A 25,974-nucleotide genomic window follows, 5' to 3' on the forward strand; every position below is an offset into this window, starting at 1 on the left:
GTCTTAATTGTGATAACAGTACATTCAGTTCAGTTTAATATGGTTTTATCATGGCCTCCAGATGCTTTATATTGTAAGTTAAAGACACTATAACAATACAGAGAAAACTTCAACAATTAGATCATCCCATACGAGCAAGCAATTGGTGACAGTGGGGAGGAAAAACTCCCCTTTTAACAGGAAGAAACCTCCAGCAGAACAAGGCTCAGGGAGGGACAGCCGTTTGATGTGGAGAGGGAGTCTGGACAAAAGAAACAGTCAGAGATTAAATCCTGCAATGAGCTAAAATGAGTCCCACAAATGAGTGAAAGTTAGCATGCTAAGTGACAATGGCAGCTCTGGAAAACATTCATATATACGTAGGTTTATGAACATAAACGGTGGTTTATGAACATAAACGGTGGTCATCAACTTTCAGCTCGACTCACTGGGGCCATCTTACACCAGGACAGTTTTCATAACCCTCCTGATCTCCCACCGCTGGCGCTGCTCTGTTTGCCTAGTGACTGTGCAGTTGTGCTTCAGCTGCCTACATAGTTTGAGCCTTCTCCTTTCTTTGTGTACAAAGTTGGCCAAGGATAAATTCCCTGAAGAAAAATCATGAGGAAGTTTTCCCCTTTCCCTCTGTTCCTACTTCTTCCTCCTGCAGTGAATATGGTCTTATAAAGCACAGCAACGCAATAACACCACAGATGGAAACTTAATTAATGTACACATTGCAGAATTAATCAACAGGTATTGCCTCAAGTCCATTCTCTCACTTTTTATACCTACATAAAGCACCCAGAGGAACGCACATCCCACAGTTTTATTCCACTCTGTGTTCTGCCAAAGTCACAGTCAAATTGGAATCAACTATCCACACAGAGGAGGAATATCTCCAGCTTTATGGAGTCGTAATGCGGTAGGGGTACTGTATAAATAATCTGTGCACAGAAACACTTCCAGCTGTTAAACAATATGCCCTTTGCCGTTTTTCTTTTCCTCTCCTCCTTTTGAGTGTGCAGGGCTTTGAGCGTGAAAGCAGGCAGGGGGTTTTGTATGGAGAAATGATTTTGTTTAAATATTTGCCTTTTGTAACACCTCCAGATTGTTGCACTTTATGCTGTTTGGTATTACAGAGTGGAGCTGGAACATAGCCTGAATCAAACGGTGCTATTAAGGTTCAGGTCATAATGTGAAATTGAAATCCCAAAGTCTGTTTACAGTTAGGCCTTTTGAAGCATTCCAGTGTAATCTGTCCCTGCTTTTGATATAAAGATAGAGTATTGATATAAATGAAGGGAATTCTGCCTTTGTTTTTAAAACCATACCTGTGGCTTTTGATTGATGGATGGAAACGCTATGGTAGATTGAGATAATAAAGACTTGCTTAAAACCTCACTCTGAGGTTATAGTTTCCCTCATTGTATCAACATAGTCAGAAAGGTGAAACACGGAGTGCAAAGCCTAATCCCCACTGGGCTACCATGAATTGTTATTTGTGAACAAGGGATGATAAAATAAACCCAGGTCTTTTTTTTTCAGGGACATCCTCATTGCCTTTGGGCAGGTTGAGTAGGGAGCAGCTTTCACGCTCCATTGACTGATCCTTACAGGAAGTGAGGAGGAGGGGGGGAGGGGGGGTAAAAGGAGTCCCTTCACCACAGATCCTCAGCATGTACCTTGACTACATGCTGAGCCCATATCAAAGGGGGCACTCTGTCCTTAGCCTGGGGGAGAGAGAGTCTGCTGTTTGGGTCTAGAGAGACATGGGTAATAGGACAGCTTGTCACACTTGTGCATATGCCTGCATTTTACACACTGCACGTTGCTGCTGTCTTGCTTGGGTTGCAAAGTAGCGACACCACAAAAAAAGAAAGAAAGAAAGAAAAGGAGACCGTATGCAGAGGGGTTGCATTTATATTAAGGTCCGAACCATCAACCACAATGACATGAACTCTAACCAGTTCTCACTAACAGTGCAGTGAGAATTGTTCAATTTTGGCTTCTGAAAATTGTTCTTGCATCAGGAGTAAAAAATGCATCCAAAATATATCTCCCGCCCATTCTGACCACATCTTGTTGCCGTCTGTAGACCAAACCAGTTTAAGCCTGCGCAAAGAAGTCTTTGCTTTGTAAATGTGATACTTGTAAGGACTATTAGTTCAAGTTCTAGTCACCAGCAATGCACATTTTGGCAGCATGCTGGTAAGGATTTCACGTAGAAGTAGGAAAACGATTTAGTTTTTATGAGATTTTTAAAGTATATCTGCATTTGTAAATACGATCAGGAGGTCTTGGCCTTGATGTTCGTTATTGGCTGTTCCTGTCAGAGCATCAGCATGCAGGCTAGCTGATGGGTTGGCTGTTTGGGGTTTAAGGGGGATTTAACACTGGAAAAGCTGAAGGCCCTCAGTGCATGAACTTATATGCATGTTTTTTATGCTTGTGTTTCAGTTGGTAGTGACTGCAGACCATCAGATGAAGAGCCTTCAGTTTCGGAGCATTGCCCCCAAGGCCCCGGCTGTGGTGCCCTCTCCTTCCCCTGCGGTCCAGTCCTGTCAGCCCTCATCTGCTCTGCCTGAGGCTACCACTGCCTCAAGCCCCAAGTCCATCATTGTGCCCACCCAAAACTATGCACTCATGCAAATAGCAGGTCAAGATGGCACATTCTCCCTGGTGGCGCTCCCACCTTCTGTTTCTTCTCAGTCGCCGCAGCATCAGAAGAACCTTAAACTACCCATTCCCAGATACCAGCCAATGAGGAGCAAGGGGACCACAGATAAGGTCAAATCTCCTCCACTACCTGCCAGGGTGAAAACAGCCTCCAGAGTTTCTGACTCAGCACAGACCAAATCAGTGGGTTGTGGAGCATCAACAGCGATTAAGAAGAATCTACAAGAGACCAAGCACACAAAGGAAACCCTAGTGCCCAAAGAAGAGCCTTCAGAGCAGCTAATTCTAATAGACCCAGCCTCCTCTGACATCTCTGTTACTGCTCTTCTACCAGATAATGCTGTCCTCTACCCGGGTTCTCAGTTGGAGCGAGTACCAGATGGCTCAGAACGACCTACCACCACTGGTCTCATTCAGAACCTGCAGTACCCCCCTGCTTCCATCAAAAGCTCCCAAAGCAAATCACCGGAGGACAATAAGACTACAGTGAGAGTGTGCCAATCTAAGCTGGCTGCAGCCCAGACCCAGGGCAGTATCACTGTCCTTTCTCCAGCTATCTTCAGTAAAGCAGTCCAGATTATCCCATCCCCACCTAAGGGGAAATTACCCATTTTGCCCTACTCTAAAATGAAGAGCACCCTCATCCCAGCTGCCAAGCTCAATAATTTATCTCCAGAAAAGAAAAGTTTACCTGGCCTGAAAGGACTCACCAGCCCTGTAGATTCTACATCCAAGTCCCACGAGACAGCTGAAACCTTGAGTCACAACCGGGTGCCTAACTCCAGTCTAGAGCCTCAGGCCCAGCCCACATTAATGCCTGTTGTAGGAACACTCCAGAAGCCACCTGGCAAGAAGAGAGGAAGGAAGAGAAAAACAATGGAAGACATCTTAGCTTTTGAAGCCCGCAAGAAAAGGTCTTTATCCTTCTTCCGTAGAAGGGTCCCAGAGAAACAGCCGGCAGTTGTTCCAGGATCCAAACAAAAGGAAGTTGATATTTCAAAAAAATACCGCAGCATTCGACCCAAGCCCATGTTGGTGATGGAGACAGTTCCCCAGTTGGTTAGTCTGCCTGCTATTACGCCAGATGGCCAAGAACAGGAGCTCATACTTGGTCATCAGCTCTCCACCTCTACCACAACGAAAGCATTGGACTGTCCACCTCAGCCAACCCCGGTAACCCTCCACCTCAGAGGGGGCTCCCATCCTAGAGTGTTCATAGGAAGCCGACCGCCCCACCGCTGCCCCACCTGCAGCCGCTGCTTCAAATTCAAGCATCATCTTCAGAGCCACATGAACAGTCACGCCAACAATCGGCCGCACATCTGCCCCGTCTGCCGCAAGACGTACGCTCACTCAAGCAGCCTGAGCACCCACAAGAAGCTTCATCACTCTGAGGTACGGCCACGTCGTTCTCTATCCTGCGAGTTCTGCGAAAAGGCCTTTGGATATGTTGGGGTATACTTCAGTCATCTGAGAGAGGTCCATAAGGTGGTGCTAACCGTGGAGCCGTCAGTCAGTCATCATGAGGAAGACGTGCTTGTAGAGGGGTAAGATTATTAGCGATTGAGATAACTAATGAATATATGCTGCAACCTCATTTTTGATCTTTAACTTCTAGCAAGGTGAATTAAACAGCCAAAAATACTGACCGACTGCACCTTATTCCTTTTATTTCTCTGCAGGGGCAGCTTGCCGGAACCATCAGATGAACAGGATTGTGAAGATCCTGTGGAGCTGCAGATCAAATGTGGCCGCTGTCAGGCAATCACTCCCACCTTTGCAGACATGAAGATGCATTTGCGATATGTGCACGGGGAGGAGGTCCACATTCAACTCTGTGAAGGCCAACCCCCAAGGGGAGGCCGTGAGGCCGAGAACGAACTGGTAAAGCACGCTGCCCACTACTGGCGACAGTTAAATGAGAAGCGCAATCTGGTCAAGTGTGGAAGCTGCGACGAAGAATTCTTTTCTTTCTCCAAGCTTAAGAAGCACATCATGTCCCACCACCGAGGTAGGGAAGGAGATGACAGCGGGATCTTCCCATCACCAGAAAGCAGCGGAGGCCTCGGCATTCTTGCCACAGGTGCAGTTTTTAACTGTGTGCTTTGCAGTGAGGTGCTAGACACTAAAGAGCTGGTCATGGAGCACTGGAGGTGTCACCACCACTGTGAGCGTCCGAGCCTGTTGTGGGATGCCCTGAGCTCATACTCTGGCCAGGAAGAGGGCGAGGCCGACCGGGATCTGGAAACTCCCGCTCCAAGCCCGCGTTAGCCGACTGGCCCTTTGGGTTGGCGTGGGCTCCTCCTCATACACACTCAGTTCTAACAATCAGCAGCACAGGGATAGAGATGTTCTCTTATAGCACTAGTTTCATCTTTCACCACTGGAGAAATCTGACCTTGTGCAAAAGAGGAAAAACAGTAAAGATAAAATCAAGCCTGTGGTGAAAAGTGATCTTTGTGTTAAGATTTGCAAGAGATGCTCTCGCTAGGTCAGAGAATCCAGTTTATACACAATATCATTTTTCATGTTATTTTGATTGCACTGTTGTTTTTGGACTTTGTTTTGTTTGGAAGTATGTATTTAATATCTCGTTGGAAATGCAAATGATTATTTTCTATCTATTGTTTATTTAAAAGTTATTAGAGGTCATCCATGACCCAACTGAAATAGTCGAGGGGTCATTTCACCCTTTAATATATCTAGCCATGCAGATAAGATCAGATTTTCTTATCTTTTTCTTTTTTTTAAACGTGCCGAACCAAAACGAAAAGTGACACCAAGATCAAATGTTTAAAAGCGAAACATTTTTTTGTAGCCAGATCATCCTTTCCATGTAACACCAGGCACATTTTTCAGAGGACAAAGGTTTAGCAGTCAACTGCTGTAGCTCCAAGTTTGTTGTTCATAAGTCACAATAGCTCCTGCAGCTTCCTACTCGTTATTTCCAATTCATTTTGCTATTTTTATGAGCAAAACATTACTGCGGATATGTAAAATGTGAGCACAAACTAATTCTAGTCACCTCCATTTATCAGGATAGAGTCAGAAATCTTAAAGATGACTCAAGCTACCAGGTCTGCATGGCTAGATACTACAACAACATTTTATTCGGGGACGGCTGAATTAAAAGTAGTTCATTGCGTACCATCTCAGTGGCTGACAATTTAACCACTGGCCTTTGCGTCATAACAGTTTAAAAGTGTTCTGTAACTGTACAATCCTCAGTGTAGTATTGCTCGTGTAACAGAGTCTGATTAAGGGCAGTATTGGGGTTCATTATCCACCTGGACCCATGAAGGAACACTTTTCTTAACCAGCACCCAAGTGACATCCTTGTGGCCTTCTGAGAGAAAAAAAAACAGAAAAAAATGTTGGTGTTCATGCGTAACGTGACTTATCATTGGTATGGTTCTCAGTAAGCCGAGTTCTATCTTCTTGACTTGTCGATTAATGCCTATATGTGTATTCTGTGATATGCCAAGGGTCTATTCACACTTGTGATTGTAGAAGTGAGGTTTGCATTGAAGCTTTTTCAACCACTGACAGAATACCATTGGTTTAGTAAATACGCAAAGGAAAACCATTGAATCGCCTACCTGTTGTTGCCAGCTCATGTACGCACCTGTGGAATTGTGTGCACCTAGACTCTGAATAGAGTTAATATAAACTGTTGTCAAGTCCAGAAAATATGCTATTTTATACTATATAGATTATTAAAGAGGTCTCTGAGAATATTTATGCTTGTTATTGGTCCTTAAAGAACCAGCACTGAGACATTTGTTGTGTTTGCTTCTTTTTTGGGTAGGGGTGCTTAAATGTCTTGCTCTTGGTTGGGGGGCACAGTAGCTCTGTTAACGTCTGTCTGTATGTATCTTTCATATGAAGAAGAAAAGAAAAAAATCACAGGGTCAAGTGAATGTACCTGAATCTTTTAAAAGACCTACCAAAAGTATATATATGCTACATAGACTTATTCTATAGATAGAATATATAGATATAATGAGAATAAATATATATATATATTTACATAGAGTAACTAGTGAATCAGCTGCTTTGTTCTGTCAGTGAAGGAGGGGAAACAAGATGCATATATCATTGCCAGCACAGGCAACAAAAAGCCATGTAGAGCTGTCCTTATGTGTCTGACACAAACAGGGGACTGAATGAAGGCCAAAGCACTGAGAGAGTACTCTGATGTGTCTGGGTGTTCATCAGTGACTTGTTCTTCGCTTTCAAGCCCTCAACGCAAACCAGGAAGTGGCAGGCTCAAGGGTCAGTCTCTTCTCTCCTCAGATACGTGCGTGTATGACTGTCAGCAGAAGTCAGAAAGTGAAAAATCTCACATTAGGCGATGTAATGTGTTTGGCTCACATGATATGTTGGCTGTCAGAAACAAAAAAAATAACAAAAGACTGAAAGTGTTCGTGCTTGTGGCTGTTTATGTACCTGAAGAACCTGATGTTTATGAGAATAAAGATATGCTTTGTTCAGGACACTGTGTGTGTGGATGTTTTTTTTCTTCTTTTTTCACTAAAGACTCAGTAACTCAGGAAAAGTTAAAGTTCAGAATGCTAAACTTGTAGGAAGCATAGACTGTATTTGAAAACAATGGACAGAGCTGCCATGATGCCACCCACTGTGTATTTGAAGGTTTAACATTAGCTCTTTACAATAATGGGGCTGGGGCTTGCTGGGCCTTGTTTAAGATGGGACATGGTCACTGCCCCCGTCTGGACGCTTCTGCCCCTCCCTGGGATTCGGGTTCTTGTTGGTTCTGAGGTGTGTGGCTGGATGTTCTAGTGTGGTCATTGGCCCGCTCCCCTCGTGGCTTGGGTTGGCCACTAGGGGAGTGTCAGGTTCCTGGTGCAGTAGTTGGCGATACATTGTGCATTTTTATTTGTTTCCATCAACCATTTCTAGCTTGTTTCTCTTGCCTGTCTTGCCTTAGACATCTTCATACTATTCCACTTACAATATAATATCAAAATGAACACACAAAGAAACGAATAAATAAACAGATAAAAGATTCACACAAACAAGTGGAGCCTGTAGAGATTCTGTGCGGCTGTTCTTGCAAAAGCAAAATGTGTTCAGCACCAAAATGCATTCAGATCACAGTTCTGATTGCAAAAGCTTCCACACAGGACAGGATTTATTAAAAAGAAGTTTGCATTACTTCATTTATGTAATGACGCTGAGTGGTTGGGTGTGGCTGATACATAACTTGCATTATTTATATCAATAAAGAATAACAATCACTAATAATCATTAGTTATTATTAATCTCTGACTCTCTTCCACACAAGGTTATTATCGTTAACGAAAACTAACGAAATAACGAAAACTAGAAGTGAAAAAACATTTTTGTTAACGAAAATAAAAATAAAAACGAGACTTTACGAAAAAAGGAAAACGAACTAAAACTGTAATGAGTGTTTTGTGTGTTATGTGTTTAGTTTTTGTTGATGTGTGTGTGTTATACAATAGTCAAGGGTGAAAATGAAGTTTAGTTTCCAGGGTTTTTCTTGCTGTGTCTCATTATGCCAGCAGGTGGCTAGTACGTGAGTCGAGTCGTCTGTGTCGCTGCTCCGTCCACGTGCAGAATCATGTCAGGAAAAGTCGGGAGAAAGCGCCAGAGTCCAATTTGGGATTACTTTGAATATGACTGTGTTTTGGATAAAGCAAGTGTCTTGTAGTGGAAAGAGACAAATTATGAGGGACGTTTCTAAAGGGAAAAAAATCCCATAAACCCTAAAGTGCACTTGAAAAGCTCACACAAGAAGGCTAACCTAGCTTACCTTGAGAAGGTAAGGGAGCACACTCAACCCTCATCCCCAGAAACGGAAGCTAACCCCAGGCAAGGCAGCGTGATGCATCCCGAGACAACAGGACGGGGATATCTACACAACTGTGAGTCAATTACCTTCAAAAAGTTTATCAATTCACTTGAACCAAAATTAAGAACACCCGGTGCTGCAAGACTTAATAGTCTCATTGGGGCCAAGATATACATTTTATAGTTGCCTGGTATCAATGGTTGTTCATCTGCCCTAATTTATTTATTTATTTAAAGAACCCATAGGTGGGAATGTGAGTTGCCTGTCTCTGCGTGTTAGCCCTGCGACAGACAGGCGACCTGTCCAGGGTGCAGTATGGTAGCTGGAATAGCAACATACCCAAGGATGAGCAGAAGAGAATGACTGATATGATGAAACTGGGATTTTGTTACACTTCATTATTGCAAACACAACTAAAACTATAACTGAAACTAATCAAAACCAAACTGAAACTAAGGATTTAAAAAAATAAAAACTAAACTAAACTAGCAAACAATTGGTAAAAACGAATTAAAACTGATATAAAATTGAAAATCTGAAGTCAAAACTAAATAAAAATAAAAACTAATAAAAATTGCAAAACTATTAAAACCCTGCTTCCACACCATGTCTCTTGTCCCGTCTCCCTCCAATCACCCTCAAACGGTCATAGCTGACAGTAGGGATGGGTACCGGTATCCGGTGCCATCATGGCACCGGTTCTGACATAAACGGTAGTAACCAGACCGAAAAGCAGCGCACATTTCGGGGCTTTATTTCGGTGCTTTATTTTCCTGAGCTGTGAGACACTTTCTTCTTCCTTACATTTGTATTGGCGGTTGGCAAACAACTGAAAAGTGCATTACCGCCACCAACTGGTATGGAATGATACACTTTAGATTCTAGCCAATCATTTTACGTTTCCGAGGATAGTAGGTGGGTCCAGGTACGTAAGTTCTTTTAGAGCAGAGCTACAGATTAAAAATGCCCAAGGCGAAGTGGTCAGAAGTTTGGCTGTACTTCACAGCAAAAGATGCAAACTCAGCAGCCTGCAACAAGTGCTTTAAGCTGATACTGTGCAAAGGAGGTAACACCTGGAATCTGATGAAACACCTGGCGACGCATAGCGTTTTTTTTTAAAGGCGAGAAATGCGGCGTATTTGATAGCTTGCTGCGAGACCTCACACCAAGCACATCTACTGCGGGTGTGGTGCCTGTTATCAGACCAAGAGTTTGCAACATCCTCCAAAAACCCAAGGAGTAGAGTCCTGGCCCCTAGCCCTGCCAGTGTAGCAGAAATGATGACGGATGATGATGGCAGCAGCCGTTCTTCTCTGCGTGAGTAGCTTAATGTTGTTCGTGTGTAATTTATGTTGAGTAGGCTAACCACGTTATTACATTAATGCATGTAAGGTGAACTAGCAAACATCATCATAGCTACATGTGGCTGTCTTCTTGTTTGATGGCAGATACTCCCTTCACCCTGGACAAAAAGGCTAAAATGACCAAAGAAAAAGTGGAAAACAGTTAAACATGAGAGGTTTTTGGACAAAGTTTGTGTTTTTTCCATTGTTTAAGCACTGCTTCCAGCCCAGAGTGATACCATATATGCCCCATAGCTGCAGAAAAGGTTAACATTGTTATCTTTTTACAAAAAAAACAGCTGAACATGAGAGGTTTTTGGACCAATTTTGTGTTCTCCATTCTTTAAGCACCGGTTTGAGCACCGTTTAAGCACCGCCACCGTTTCAAAAGTACCGGTTTGGCACCGGTATCGGATAAAACCTAAACAATACCCATCCCTAGCTGACAGTTCATCCCTGAGTCTGGTTCTGCTGGAGGTTCTTCCTGTTAAAAGGGAGTTTTTCCTTCCCACTGTCGCCAAGTGCTTGCTCATAAGCGGTCATCTGATCATTGGGGTTTTCTCTGTATTATCGCAGGGTCTTTACCTTACAATGTATAAATAAAACTGAATTGAATTGAAAAACCCTGACATGATTACCGGGGTTATCATTGAAAACAGAACCCAAAATCTCAGCTTTAGAAAGGTCATGATTGATTTTGTTTGAAACCACTTGTTTGGAAAAGACATTGTTCATTTTGCTAAGCTCCTACCTCTGGCACCTCACCAGCAGCCGGCTGCACGTGAAAGACATCGGCACTGGTGACAAGATAGTCATGCATGACACGGGCTCAGTGCTCAGAACTGCCATCGATATGCTAACGTGCTGTTTTGCATGCATGTTTACTATTGTCACAATCTTACATGTGTTGACATGCTAATATTTGCTAATTAGCACTAATCCCAAACTAAAACTGACACTGATGGGAATGTCAAAAGTTTTGCAAAGATGATCACATAAATAATGAAACTGATTTTAATTGCCTGAAACCAGGATTGCAACAAATTGCAGGAATGCACTGGAGCAAAAACAGCAGAGAGGCATTGCAGGATACTCACCAGAAGAGATTTAGACAATGACATTAATTGATATTTCTCTTTGGAAACGTGCACGTATGTATGGATATAAAGGTCAAGTAAAGTGGGTTACCCAAAAGGCGTTTGTGAGCCTGCATATGCCTTACCTCAGTGCTCCTCCCCTCCCAGCAGACTCTCCATCTGTCTGCTTTAGAGTCTTGATGTACTCTACAGATACATGTGCGCAAACGCTTCTAGCTTTTGGACTTCCAGTCATGAGTATTGATCTCCATCTTTTACCCCTTTGCCTGCTTTGTTAGACGACAAATTCACACACAACACAGAGATGCTGACGTTATAGTAGTTTCCATGCTGTCAGGCTCAAACTGTCTCTGATGTGTCCTGGGACCTAGCCATGCTACCCATTGCCACACCGGTGTGGAATGCAGGTCCTGGGCTCTAATTGATTCGGCCGCTACGGACTCAAACAAACAACACAAAACAACGACAGCCTCTGTCAGGTTTTGTATTGGTGCCTCAACTTCTCCAAACTGCTTTACAAGCACTTGACTTCAGGTGGATTTCAGCTTGGGTGGAAACACAGATAGAGCTGCGACATTGCTACATTATCGTCACCATCGCACCACATCGCAGGCGCAGATAAAAAGGAAAGCGCTGTACGCTGATGCATATTTCCCTTTAATCAAACGCACACCACAGCCATCACGCCGCACTCCCACCTCACTGTGGCTCTCAGGGGGACAGGGGAGATCAAAGCCACCCCCTCCCCCACGACCCCCCGCCTCCCACAACACACACACACACACCTACCCCAACCTTGCTTGTATATGATCAGTGGGAAAGGAGGAGAGCTAGGGGCTGCCTCTTTCTGTCTTTCTTTCTTTCTTTCTTTCTTTCTTTCTTCGGGCCTTTGAGCAAAACCTCCGTTAACAATCCTGGAAGTGTTGAGGTTGAGCAAAAGGTCATAGCGCTAAACAGCGCTATTCATATTGGACACGTTGATCCACTTATGTACTTAGTTAGTGTGTGTACCTGTTTCTCTTCCATCTGACCCTGATGTGCATGCCTGGCTGGGTCGAAACAAGAGCACAAAACAACAGGCAGGAAGACTTGGAATAACAACTGGCGTCACCGGGAGAAAGCCGAGGGAGATTTATAGGACAGTAAAAATGTGACCCACGCTGACCACAGATGTTCTTGTGAACAGCTAAGGTGGGGTGTAATGACAGGGCAACATGCAATCTTTCTGGCCGGCTCCACTCCCACTTTCTCAGTTTTCAGTGTCGACGCACGCTCTGCTGCCACTCTGTCTCAATAAGCCAACACCCGTGAAGCTTCTGTCAGCACGTGTGCCGTGTTGGTGATCCATGTGCACGTTCATCAAAGTGATTCTATGGTTTCATCAAAGATTTATAAACTCTCCTGGATGTCAGGACTTAGGCGAACAAATTGGTAATCCCACATCTATGAACTCTCCCTCCATCTCTCTCCTCTCGATGTGGAGATGTGACCCAACCCTTCCCTTCCTTCCCTGCTGCCTCTTGGTCTCAGGTTTCAAAGCACCTCATCTCTCTTCACTCCTCCCAGATTAGTCATCTAATGAGCAGCAGTGCTGATCAGGTGAATAATTGATGACGGGCGGCTGGAGAAAGGGATCGATCCGAGCTGGGCTGTGGCTCTAAATGGAACAGGGAAGGAGACACCTCAGGAGGATAAGCAGGCGCAGGTACACCACTGCAACACTCTGTGCTCAGTTGATTAGGATGTAGATTCAGTATTCTTCCTGATTCACAAATAGGAAAAGGCTAAAGAGCCACTTCTGGACAACAAAGTTTGTAGGAAGACCAACTTGATAAATCTTGATAAAACCTCTGAATGTGAATTTGTGATACTACTGAGGTAAAGCCTTTGATTACAATAATACCTCCACTGAAATTTATAATCTCACTGTTGCAGTAGTGTAACAGGGCCGCCCTTAGCGGCTGGAATCACAGTGAGATGGACCAAGGCAAGTGTAGTGGAACAAAAAGTATTTATTTGCCATACAGCTCCTCTTACAAAGAATTCACTCATCGAGCTTCTTCACAGCACAATCAACCCTCTCTAATGACAACCGGTCACAGACTAAACCAATATTCCACTCTCAGTATACAATATATCAATTTGAATAAATAAATACATAAATACATTGCACATTTTTATATTAATAAATATTTCACACTTTAATTTTACACCAAACCCAATATTATAAAAACCCAAAAACCCAAGCACAAAAAGATTCACCACACTCTCAGCCCATGGTCTCTCCTGGAACCTTTAAATGGTGTCTGAACCCCCCAGGGAAACATTTACCCAAACACCTTGAAGAGGACACAGGCAAGAAAAGTGAGTAATCATATCTTACAAACACTTATTTGCACCACTTGTAGTCCTAGATTTCCCACACACATTTGCGTTAGTTTTCCTTACTGGTAAACCTTAATCACAATCTCAATCACCATTCTTTTCTCCTCACAGACAACCAACACATTGCTTGATGAGGAGCAGCTGTGCAGGATCTGAAACAAGGCTCCCAACTGATTTTAAAATTCCCAATAAATATTCAATAAATAATTAAACTTCTTGTGTGCAAATGTTTTACTGTGCAAATCCATGCTTTAAGTGTGATGCTGAATAAAATGCTTGATAAGGTGCTTTTGATAAAGTGAAAGGTGTGCTCTAAAGTGCCATACAGATAATAGAATATAAATAAATGTAGTAAGGGAGGCCTCTTCCTTATAAGTAGGCTTTAATTTATTTAATTATTAGCATTGCAATAGATCTGTTAGAACACAAAGAACTGATTTAAAAAGATTGTAGAAGTGCCAAAAAGTGCATTACCTCTAATGGCCACTTGAGGCTGGCACCCAAAGCGAGCCAATCTGACTAAACTAGCAATTTAAAATGTCCAATGTAGTTTATAGCCCGGTACAAGAAACACTTTTGGTCTCTGTACCTATTTTTTCATTCATGGTGACAGTACAGAGGGTGAATTATTTTACAACTTACCCATTAAAATTATGGGGGTTCCATTACAACCTGAACAGTTAATAAATTCCACCTCGCAGCAGTGCAGGTATAAAAATACCTGCACTGCTGCAGCATGCAGATGATAACCGTTGTAAGAGATGTACTTGAATACCAGTTGCCACAGTAGATCTTCACTGTTAGTGGGCTCATGCATGATCAGGGAGGGGAGGGTGTTAAACTAAGTTCAATGAAAATGACTTATAGAAGAAAATAAACCAAAAAGGTTTTGCTGATGCTATCGCGCTGACCTTTATTACATTAAAACTCAGCATAGATCATTTTTTATTGTTAATGACTGATAACAAATGTTGGGTGAGGTCAGGTAATGAAAACTCAGAGGAACATTGCTGGGACAGAAGGTGACTGAAGTCCAATTCATCAGTTTCTCCTTCCTCTTCCTGAGCTAACAACAAGGCAAATGGAGGTAGGGCAAGAGGTCAAAATTTCTTTATAGCAACCACCAAAGTTTTTTGGGGGGTGAGAGCTTCCCTGAGCCACTCAACCTCCAGTCTGATCTTGTTGTTGAGTGTTGTTCTTAGAACCGCCACCCCTGTGTGTGCAAAGGACTGAAATGTGCCAGCAGCTCCTCGAGCTTTGAGCGTATAGTTGCTTTGATGGCTGCTATTCTTCCTCATAAACTAAAGACTAAAGGCCTTTACACACCAGAAAATATAAAATTCATGCAAATATGTTGTGTGTTAAAAATATTTTTTGGACCCACCTGTTCTTTATGCAGCTGTTCATACCTACCAGACAGATTTATTTTCTGGGATCATGCTCAGTTTTTTCAATTTTCCTGATATGTCACATCTGAACAAATGATCTAGTAAGATAAGCATTTTTGAGGACAATTTTTTTGCAAAATTGCAATGCAATTAATAATATTACACAACAAATTTGCATCTGACAAATTTGAAATTTCATGGTGTCTTTTCGTCTCGGTGTAAAAAAAAAAAAGACCTTTAATTACTATTAGGAATTATTAGATCAGGTGCTGTAGGCAGTTTCAGATTTGCTAAACTACCCGACAGACATACAAAACTCTGCAAAGTTTACTTTGCCTATATATTCCTTTTTGTCTTGCTTTGCTAAGGAAGGAAATGATAGCATCTGATTTTGACTTTCACTCTGAGGCGGTTCAAAAAACAAAACAAAAAAGCCCAACAACAGTGACTGCTCTTTCTTGAGCAATCCAGTGTAGCTAGGCCGAACTAAGTAGGGCTAAAAACCTTTATATTGTGACAGAAGCAGCTGCAGCTTTATCGGATTGCCTTCATTTCTGGAGGGGTTTGTTTCCATTATGCTTTTCTCCTCCACTGTTCATGTACTCAGTTACAACATAGATTTGAATCTTTAATCCCTCAGGATGCAAACCACAGATGTATTGGATAAGTACAGTATAGAGCAACTCTGCTTAAAGGCTTTAGTTTTCTTTTGGAACACGGGTTCTGATGCTAAAAGTAAAAATGTGTGACATGCATCCAGATTCGGAAAACCACTGATGTTCCCTGCCTCCAGTAACATGTTGCTCCGACACAAAGTTTCATGATATGGAGGCAACCTTCTTGTATATTTCCCAACCTATCAGTCAATGAGTGGTATTCCTAACACTGATACGTGTTTCAGTCCTCATAGCTGACTGTCAGTACTGCCTATGGTTATTTTACTTGTCATTTCTACGTGTCACCAAATATCACTGGAATTCCATGGTGTCTGGTCAATACTGCTAGTCTTTTCCTTTGTGTACTTCCCTCTTAGCTCGTTGATCTGATGTATGAGAGATTCAGGGATATCACTTTCCTTCTAGTGGAGTCAGCCACCTTAAGACCCATTAATGCTGCAATCTTCTTCTGAAATCCAATTGTTTTTCCTGCTCAGAGTTCAGTAACTAAATGTAGAACTTGCCCAACTCTCCTATTCCATTACCAGTCTGGATCCAATAGTCTCATACTCTTCAGCAGGAGAGATGACTGCACAGCGTATCAAGCCAAACCAAAAATATGCTTTTGATTTGTAGAAGAGACATTATTCTGCCAGAGAGGCAGGGTTAGCCAACCTTTCTGACTGCATGCAGTTTGGTCCAGAAACTGTCTGCACGAAGGATGGACAGCTCATAAAGTTTTAAGAAATCTCTAGCTTCCCTGTACATTCCCTTCTTTAGAAATACAGGACCTTTCCCTCCATGATTTACATATACCCTACCTGGATTTCAAGACAGGTTTCTTTTCTCGGGATAACAAATGCATTTTATTGCAACTTTGAACTCAGCAGCATTTCATTAATGTCTGCAGAGGAAGTGCAACACACTACTCCCTACACAGCAGGACTATCTGGTCACTGACTTCCAAATGTGGGACACTTTATTCCGACATGGAGCTGATTGGAAACCATATTGGTGACATTGCTCTAAGTGAGTCCGCCTCTACTTTTCCATGTCGCTTCGATGGGGAATCTGCTAGGGGGATTCTACTCATTGCCTCTTGGTCCAGATGGTCAAGAGCTCCCAGTGTTCAGCGGGGTAGGCGGCATTCGCCCAGGGGGACTTGTGCCATCTGTTCTGATCCTCCCCTATCTTCCCATATAACTCCAACTCTCTAGGCCTCAACGCAGGGAATGTTAAGACACAGATAAAGGATAAAGGTCAGATTCCGTCCCATCTAGTATTTTTCCATGGTTGTCTTTATACTGTAACAATATGCCTTTTTTTTTTTTTACCTGTGTCTTATCCTCATTTCTCACCCTCACATCAGCTTCTATTTCTGCTATGCGAGTGTGTGGCAGAGTTAAGTGTGTGCGTCCGAAAGGATTCAAACAAGACATAGAGCATCTTTCTGGAGTCATCTTAGCTCCAGGGAATGTGGCGAAACAGCCGAATGCTAATGCTGCTCTTTGCCTTTGGGGAATTATGTTTGCCTGAGCTGTAACCTACATTTACTGAGCATTCTTACACATAAGGTTAAATGAATCAGGGCTTTATATGAGCACGCACACACAGATACAACAATCATCAATACAAACATTCCAGACGCACGCACTCAAACAAGTAGGACTCTGTTTGCTGGAGCGCAAAAGCTAACAAGGTTAGCGAGTAAGCAGGCATCTGAATCTGTAATGAATTTATTTAGTCTGGCTCCAAGGAGCCGTGGGCGTGGGCTAATAAGAGGAAGGGGGTTCTTCTGCAGAGTGTCGTGCATGTGAGGAAAAGAGAAATTTTGCTTTAGACCTATCATCCTCACATTGTTTTTATTCTGTCCTGCCTACAGTTAAGATAGGCAAGAACAAGAAATGGGGAAATCTGCATTACTGACCTGATAGGTTGGTTAGTCCAAGCATATGTAATGTAATATGCATTTGGCTTGATTAAAGAAGGTGGCATTAACCCTCTCGAGGCAGGCGTTGCTGATTTGCAACAGTTAAAAACTAACAACCTGATTACCCCACATACATATTTTATGAGTTTTTACTCAGGCGTACCCTACTGCAGGACTTGGTTGTGCATTAGCAACAAAAAGTTTATTTTGAGCCTGAGAGGGTTAAACATTAAGAGTTTTGTATTGTAGGTGAAGTGACTTCCAAATCAACAATCTGTGTAGAAAACACACACCTCCACGTCCTCTCCAGCTCATCCCCTCGTCCCCAGCTTCACGTTGAAGACTATGTCTAGGATCTGCTCACCATCTCCCCCTTGGGGTGGAGCGCCGTCTGACTCGGGTCGTCAGAATCAATTATCCTCAGCTCCCTTTTTCCTCCTCAGCAGCGTTTACATGACTCACATTTTTCAGACCCCATCTAGAGCATCTACTTCCATTCTTTCTTAACAGCGTCCACCCCCATCCACCACCCTGAGGCCCCCCATCCTGTCAGGGCCGAGGAATAATTCCCCTGCTTTTCCAACGCTTTTGGGAGGAAAACGGCACAAGGTGATAAATCTGCAGTGATGTACTGTAGAAAAAAATTAAATGAAGGAGAAGAGAAAGGAAGCCGGGAGGCTCTGTGCTACTGCCTGCCTGCTCAGCACAATGGGGAAAAAAAGCACAGGCTTTCGCAGAAGGATGGAGATGGGGAGTGGGGGTGGTTAGGTGTGACAGAGTGAAACAGGACAGTAAAAGAGAGTTACTCACCTTGAACACTGGATGCACGATCCTAAAGGCAGCCGAGTTTGCTCACAGGGTATCATACAGCTGGAAGCCCTCAGCACGCCCCTTGAGCAAGAACTGTAAAAACATCTTTCAACATCAATGCAAAGCAGCATCACCTTAGACATGCTAAGCTCTGCTGCTGAAATAAATACTCAGGTATTACAGGTCTTGTAGAGAAGAAAACAACAGAAATGTGACCTGGGGCTGATATGTGGGAGGGTTTGTGTCCATCAAGATAATCAATACCATGTTATTCTCTAGAGCAGAGCCAAGAAGGGGTTCTGGTGCTCCCTACATTTCTCATATTTAATGCCTGGCTGATTTTAATAGCTTACACTCCTCGTGGGCAGGGGGGGATGGAGGAGGGGTCTGATATCAGCTGGCATCTGTCGACACCTAAAATACCTCAGAAGCAAACCTGGAGTGTTTACCTGCCCCGATGAGTAACATAAAATACAAACAATGCAAGGTGTAATTGGCACTGATGCGCTTTAAAAGCCCTCCTCCTCCTCCTGCTCTCCAAACACCTGCAGCCCATGAAGCTGGGCGGCCCCCTGGGAAATCACACATTAGCATTTAGCCGTTTCATCTGCTGCACTAATCAGAGCCAAACGTTTCAATAATACAACACAAGAGCTGTTACGCAACCCAAAGAAAGGGTTGAGAGGGAGAGAAGGAGCACTCAGTGAGAAGGTATTTCCAGAGGTTGCGAAGCATTTGGCACCCGAGTCAAGTAGCTGGATAGATCTGGGTGGGGTTTAGGGTTAGCAAGTGACCTAAACTGACCCTCAGAGTTGTTTTTCATGGAATAACAGTGTGTTGTAATCTATGAATTTAACTATTTGTTCAGCTGCTCCAAAAGCGACAGCAGTACGTTAACTACTTCCAACCAATCCCAGGTCGAAGAAGGACCACTGTGGCTGTGTAAGGCTGTGATGTGATGCTGTCACATCTTTTCTGTTAGCATGTTAAAGAGGTGATTAACATGTATTATTTATCACAGTTTAGCTTCTTATGGCTGATAGAGGAGCTAAAGCAATACCTACTTTCATTATACCATTATAATAATACACAATAACTATACTGTTCTGTGATTCATAGAAAACCTTTAAAAAAAAGAACATTGTTTATTGTCAGTTTTGTGTCTCATTGTGGTAACTTTTTTCTTCTTTCTCTGTTTTACAGTCAACCATATAATGTTGAAAGCTGGATGACACCCAGTCATTTTTAAACACCCCAGACTTCATGGTCATTGCCTTCTTGATTTTCTGGAGCCAGAGGGCTGCCATATTTTGCTGAGAAGGTTTAGCGCTAATTTAGCAAGTAACGCTAGCAAGCTTGATTAGCAGGCTGCATCCATAAGCTGCAATGCACATTAATGTTAAATAGCAAGCAGACTAATAAAAAGTTAGTCTGTTACTTAACTTATTCTGTTTCAACAGTTTCACTCTCCAGTCCAGAGCTCATGTGGATTGACTAACTTTTCAAGCCAACCTCATGAAGACTTTGGAGGAAATGCAGGTTTCCAGCAAAGATTTCACTAGTAACCAACCGCCAGCTAACAGTCTTTTCTTGACATACCATCTTGATTCAAATAAATGTAGTGTCAGCATAAAGAATGTAACGTTTTGTATTTGTTGGACAGCCATCTTTTACACTGCCAGGATCTGTTTCTAGTGAGAGAAATTTTGATTTCAGTAACAATTTTATCAATCAAAACAAAACATAACAAACAAAGCATTTTTGCTTGTGAGAAGAATGAAAAACTTGTGTAAAGATAATCCACTGCAAAGGAATTTCTATTTGTTACCCATGGCAACTTAGCAAATTTATTTAAATGCATTTTTTTTTTAAATATTCACACCCATTCACACCCATTTTTGTAAGTGCTTTCTGTCTAATACAGCGGTCCCAGACCCCCGGGTCTCGGACCGGTAGCGGTCCGTGAGTCGTTTGGTACCGGGCCGTGAGAGTTGAGGCTCAGGTGTGAAATGTATAGTTTTCAGGGTTTTTATCGGTTTTCAGCGTTATTTTGTTATTGTCTTTATCGTTTACTCGGTTTTCCTTGGTCTTTTTACGTGTGTTATGAATAAATTTTATTTTTTTCGGTACCGGTACTAGTTTTATTTTGTTGTATTTATCCGCGACACCTTAAAGGCCAGTCCATGAAAATATTGTCGGGCATAAACCGGTCCATGGCGCAAAAAAGGATGGGGACCGCTGGTCTAATAGCCCTAAGTTGTTCTTCAGTGGATATTTGAAATGCTGACTGGAGCAGCCAGGGATCTAACCTTCAGATCTCCTGAGCTACAGCCACCCCAATAACATAAAAAACGCACATGTATTGGTTTTCTTATTTGCAGTAATCACAATAATAGTGGGTAGCACAGTGGTAAGGTGTTTAGCACTGTTGCCTCACAGCAGCAAGGTCCTGGATTCAAATGCAAAACTGTCCAGGGCTTTTTCTTTGTGAGGATTGGATGCTCTCCCCATATCTACTAGGTTTCTTCCAGTAGACATGTATTTAGTGGGGTTAGTTGATCCTAATTTGGCTATAGGTGTAAAAGTGTGTGCAAATGGTTATCTGTCTGTTAGCCCTGCAATAGAGCAGGAATTGAATAAGTGGAAGAAGAAAAACTCTTTCTACAGGACTGTCTGTCTGAACCTCTACTAGCTTAACTTTTCAGGTACTCAGTATTTCGGTGCTAGGATTATTACTGCCGTTGGATTATTATTATTTTTTAAATGGGCATTAATAAAATAAAGATCGGCCCTTCAGTTTTTAAAACGCATTGTCAAAAACTGTACAATTGTGAAACATCCAATTACAAGCCTGTCGTGAATATCTAAACAAACTTCATGCTCATGTATCTAACAGAAAACTACAAATATTAGGGGAACTTTTGCTTGCGGGTGGCACAAGAAGATGAGGTCACCTAAGTCATTAGGTGTTATACTCATTGTACTTTGTTGGATCTCACACCACTTTATAAGTTGGAGTGTTGAGACATTTTTCCCTGGGCTGCCGCCCCACAAAAGAAAGAAAAAAACACTACTGGCAGTTAAGTTTTGGACACATGTTTCTATTCAAGTCATACCTGAACTACACTCGGGCTGTTCTTACTCACAGTAACTGGCAGGTTAGTTCTGCTTGCACCTACTCTGGAACCACCTACCTAACAATTCATCAACTTCATACATTTCCCCCCTTTAGACGCCAACCTCTCTTGCAGTCTGTGCTCCCTTCCTGGAGCTTGGCAGCCTCTGATCAGCCTCTCTGGCCTGCAGCGAGCAGGAAATGACCTATTGTTCTGAGATAATGTGAAATATAATGTTCCCCTGCACTCTTGGAAGGCATTCTGCCCTGACAGCCTCATTGCTGTGGGCAACAGTAGGCGCCAAGTATATGAGCACCTGCCAAACAGAGACGTCCATCAGCGGTGCGGTGATGCTGGTTTACAGCAGAGAGATGAGAGGGGAATCCCCCGGAGACTTGAGGGAAAACAAGCACTTCTCACACAGCCGTTTCACAAAAACTCACCTCCGCCCACTCGATACAACCAGGGAGATTTTCTATCATCTTTTCGAAGAACATGTAAAAAAAAAAAAAAAGAAACACCTCTGAGTGCATATGAGGCGATGCAGAAAGTGAGGGTGAAACTAACATGATGAGTGAAAGCTTCTTCATCGCTCCCACTGGAAAGAACCCGAGTCAAACACTTACATCACTGAAGCATCTCGGCTTTGCGGATTCATTCCCTTAAAATCAGTTCATCAATCCCTAAGATAAAAGCTGCAGCGGGCAAGCCAGCAAGAATCACAGTTTGTCAATTCACACCCTGGTAGACACATGTAAGGAACCAGAGGGTTTCCAAACACGACCACACGAGCCGTGTTTTGGAGGGGCCTCGCAGTCCAGCTCCTACATGACGAGGCCTTGGGTTTGGTCAGAAACCCTCATTGATCATTACAGTACGCTGTCGAGCTGCACTTTCCCTGCTGTGGAAACAGTGAGGGAGTTTGTTTATTTGAATGCATCACCGGCCAAAAACTCATAAATATCCTTGGCAACGGTGCAGATTAACAAATCAGTCCGCAGAACAAGAACAGCAGAGACAGAGAGAAGGACGATCCGTGTTGTGCAATGGAAACGCAAGATCTAAACACCCGCACGAAGGGGTCCACAAACACAATTTGTCACTCTCTCATATTCCTTATGCAGGTTATTACTGTCATCTTCCCTAAAGTCACGATATTAGCTGAAGGATACTATAATTATAGGTCTTGCATTTCAGTTCCTTGTGAAATAATAACTGTATCCAGGAAACTTTATTTAGGACTGCGCTTTAGCAGCGTTCATGACCGAAAGTTCAAAGTCAGTTTCACCTTTCTTCTTCAGAGCCTATTCAGCTGTTGTTTGAGATAACACATTCTCAGAAACCATGAAGAAATGCTCCTACAACTTAAACATTCTCAAACAGGATTCTCCATGAGGTGAAAGATGTAGAGGGCGGCATATTCAGGTAATAAAAGGGTGTAAATCTGTCAGATTAGTGACAAAATGAGAGTGTGTGGGATTAAGGTAAAGCACGGATGCGGCTTCTTTTTGCTTTATTACTCATCTCACATTCAAGGCATCTTTTTTGGAGGAGGTACGCACCTAAATGGATTAAAGTCACAATTCAGTCCTTGTATAAACAGACATTTAGGCATATATCCTCTTCACTGTATCTTTGTGACTGGATGCTTTGATGTTCAACCAGCCGCCCACTGTGACTTTCTTCCAGCTGCTGAATTGTCTGTTCAGCATAGCTTAGGCTCAGACGTTTGGAGGTGCCTAAGACTGCCACCTATTGTTCTTCCTCTAAAGGCTCTGTGCTTCTGCAGAACTGTTGGTAGTGCATTGTTTTTACAGATTAAAAGAGGCTGTCCACGAGGCCTCACAGCTCAGGGTATATGTTTAGTAAAAGTGCTTTTGTTTGACACGACACCTCGTGTAGGTCTTAAAGTTTTTCTTTTCTTTCTTTTTCCTGGGAGTTTAGGATTTTATTAGTTTTGTTATATTATATATATATATATATATATATATATATATATATATATATATATATTTTTTTTTTTTTTAATTGTGCATACACTACAGGCTCCTGTAAATGTCAAGTTATCTCCAAAATGCAATGTTTGAAAGAAACATTTTTATAAAGATGTAGTTTTCATTTCCAGTAGATCGTTAAAGTGATTTCAGTTCTCTTTTCCAGTAGCACCTACTCAGCTCAATTCAACTCTACTCAATTTCAGTCATTTTCCAAAAAAACAAAAAACAAAACCCTATTGTTTATATTCACATTCACATTAATGTATGACTGCTGTATGACTTTAAACTGTGGGAGTTTAAAGTCATACATTTATTAGGGTTAGTTTAACTGGTGTTTCTAAATTACCCGTCAGTGCTAATGGTTGTCTGTCTCTCTGTTAGTCCTGCGATAGACTGGCAAACTGCTCAGGGTGCATCATGTCTGGGATAGGACCCAGCCTCCCTGCAACAATGGTATGGGTATTTTTTACCAGACTCTACACCAGGGGTGGGCAATCTCAGTCCACGAGGGCTGGTGTCCCTGCAGGTTTTAGATCTCACCTTGGGTCGACACACCTGAATCACATGATTAGTTCGTTACCAGGCCTCTGGAGAACTTCAGGACATGTTGGCTAATTTAGCCATTTAAATCAGCTGTGTTGGTTCGAGGACGCATCTAAAACCTGCAGGGACACCGGCCCTCGTGGACTGAGATTGCCCACCCCTGCTCTACACTTTGTTGAACACTCCAAAAAAACAATTCCTTAAATAAACGTAATGGAAAGGATTTCCACATTAATAAATGGCTGTGTGTTTTTAAGGACTAATGTAATTTGCATGGGTTGGATCAACTCAATTAAATTAAGTTGGACTCAACTGGAGATGAATAAGTTGAGTCATCATTAATTAATTAGGTCGGTCTAACTAAAGTACATTAAGTTGGAATAGCAGAAGCAATTTAATCACTTGGAAATTCCTTCCATGATTTTTTTAAATGTTCATTGAAATAGTTATTTTTTGAGTGCAAGGCTGAGTAGGTATAAAAAAGTACCTGGTACTACCACCAAATGGAAATGACTAAAAACCACATTGAGTTAAGTCGAGTCAAGCCAAGTAGGTGTTAGTGGAAAAGGGACATAATAGTAAACAAAAAAGCTACTGCTTATTTATTTCTTTTAATGTAGGCGCATTTTATTAAGAGATAAGTAATCATTAAATAAATTTAGAAAGGTCAAAGACAAAATTTGTGTTCTTTTAGCTCCATAGCATTCTGAGCGCTCTGAATTTGTTTCACTGCATCTTTTTCAGTCCAGCGACAAGCTAATTTAGCCTCCTTTTTAGCTACCTTTCAGTCCATCAGAATGAATACTCAAATGGCTCCTTTAGCCACTTAGTTGTGGGAAAAGAACAGGTAGTAAAGATTCTGGACCACATTTAAGACTATAAACTTGACAGAAAGGCCTTTTAAAGTATTTACTTGCATGTAGACTAGATCAATGACAGCATCAACTCTCTGCTAACCTTTCATGTATGTTAAAGATTATTTACTGTAACCTGTAATGAGGGGAAACAAGTGAACAGTTACAAACTGAACAGATAAAAAAAGTATGAAGTTATTACACTTGACTGGTTTAATCTTTTTTGCATAGTTCTCATAGCAGGTAATGGCAACATTAAGCTAATGAGATACACTAGCTTACCTAGCTATTCTAGTATCTAGCATTTGAAAAGAAGAAAAAAATCAGGGTGTCATTTGTTTAAATTCATAAAATTGTATTATTTAAACATATTATGGATTAAATTTTTATTCATTGTGTTGCCTGACTGCACTAATAATAGTGCTTTTGACTTTAAAACGCTTCCACACATTAGGTCTGTATTCTTTCCTTGTCTGATGTCGTGATTTTCTTTTCAGCAAGTAACTTTCAAGTTATGATATAGTTCAATGTGCATATTTAAATACAAAAGAGGTATTTCACAAATCAGCATCTGGGGTGAAATAAAAATTCAGTTCAATTCAGTTCAGGGTCACAGGTTCTGCAGTAACGAACAAGTTACTGTTCTTGTTCGTTAAAATATACAGAATCTCATCTTTTCCTGACATTAACACAGCGTTTACACCCTCTCACTCCTTGGAAGGCATACAGTTACTCCTACAAGAATTAATGTAAAAAGGGCCCCATGTCTGCACAGTGGAGCGAGTGAAAGCAGAAACAGGCCTATAAAATGGTAAGCAGGCATAAACAACAAAGCTGTGCCTGTCGCTGAGCCTCTCTCAGCCTCACACTGTTAACTCGACTATAATTACTGCACCGTGCAGCAGGCTATCTGAGATTACAGAAGTGAGTTACACCTGATGCCAATGGAAAGTACTCCATACTTTAAATATTTAATCAGCCCCTTCACCGTGAAGCAAATGAGGCGAGGTAAAAGTTGCCGAGTGGTTGGAGGAGAAGAGGGACGGAGGGGGGCTGCCCCGGCTGCATTTTGTGCACATGTGAAATATGAGTGAGTTCACACGAGAATGTGCCAGCACACACACTCACACAGACACACACATAGCTGCACACAGGGGAGTTAAGTATGTCATTACCTTGTGATTTTTCTGTTGATAGATCTTTTGCCAGTCTCTTATTTCAGGGCAACTTGAGCACCTCTAAAGTGAATATGTACAGCATGTGTGTGCGTGTAGTAGGTGTGTGAATAAGTGTGTGACTGTGGAGGGTTGGGTTGGGCAGCCTACACACCTGTCCAGGGTCAGAGTTGAGCCTCAGTA

General features: G+C 42.3%; 1 protein-coding gene across 2 annotated transcripts in view; it reads left to right on the forward strand.

Moving 5' to 3' along the window:
• znf438 (zinc finger protein 438) overlaps positions 1-7,154 on the forward strand; it is a 51,652-nt gene extending 44,498 nt beyond the window's left edge. For both annotated transcript variants that reach the window (XM_006804502.3, XM_006804504.3), the window contains 2 exons: positions 2,440-4,205; positions 4,341-7,154. In XM_006804502.3, coding sequence (XP_006804565.1) covers positions 2,464-4,205; positions 4,341-4,929 — 2,331 coding nt within the window. In that variant the 5' untranslated portion in view covers positions 2,440-2,463 and the 3' untranslated portion in view covers positions 4,930-7,154. The remainder of the gene's footprint in view (positions 1-2,439; positions 4,206-4,340) is intronic.
• The last annotated feature ends 18,820 nt before the right edge of the window (positions 7,155-25,974 follow it).

The sequence above is a fragment of the Neolamprologus brichardi genome, chromosome 9 (assembly GCF_056152115.1).
Source record: "Neolamprologus brichardi isolate AB-2024 chromosome 9, ASM5615211v1, whole genome shotgun sequence".
Taxonomy (NCBI): Eukaryota; Metazoa; Chordata; class Actinopteri; order Cichliformes; family Cichlidae; genus Neolamprologus; species Neolamprologus brichardi.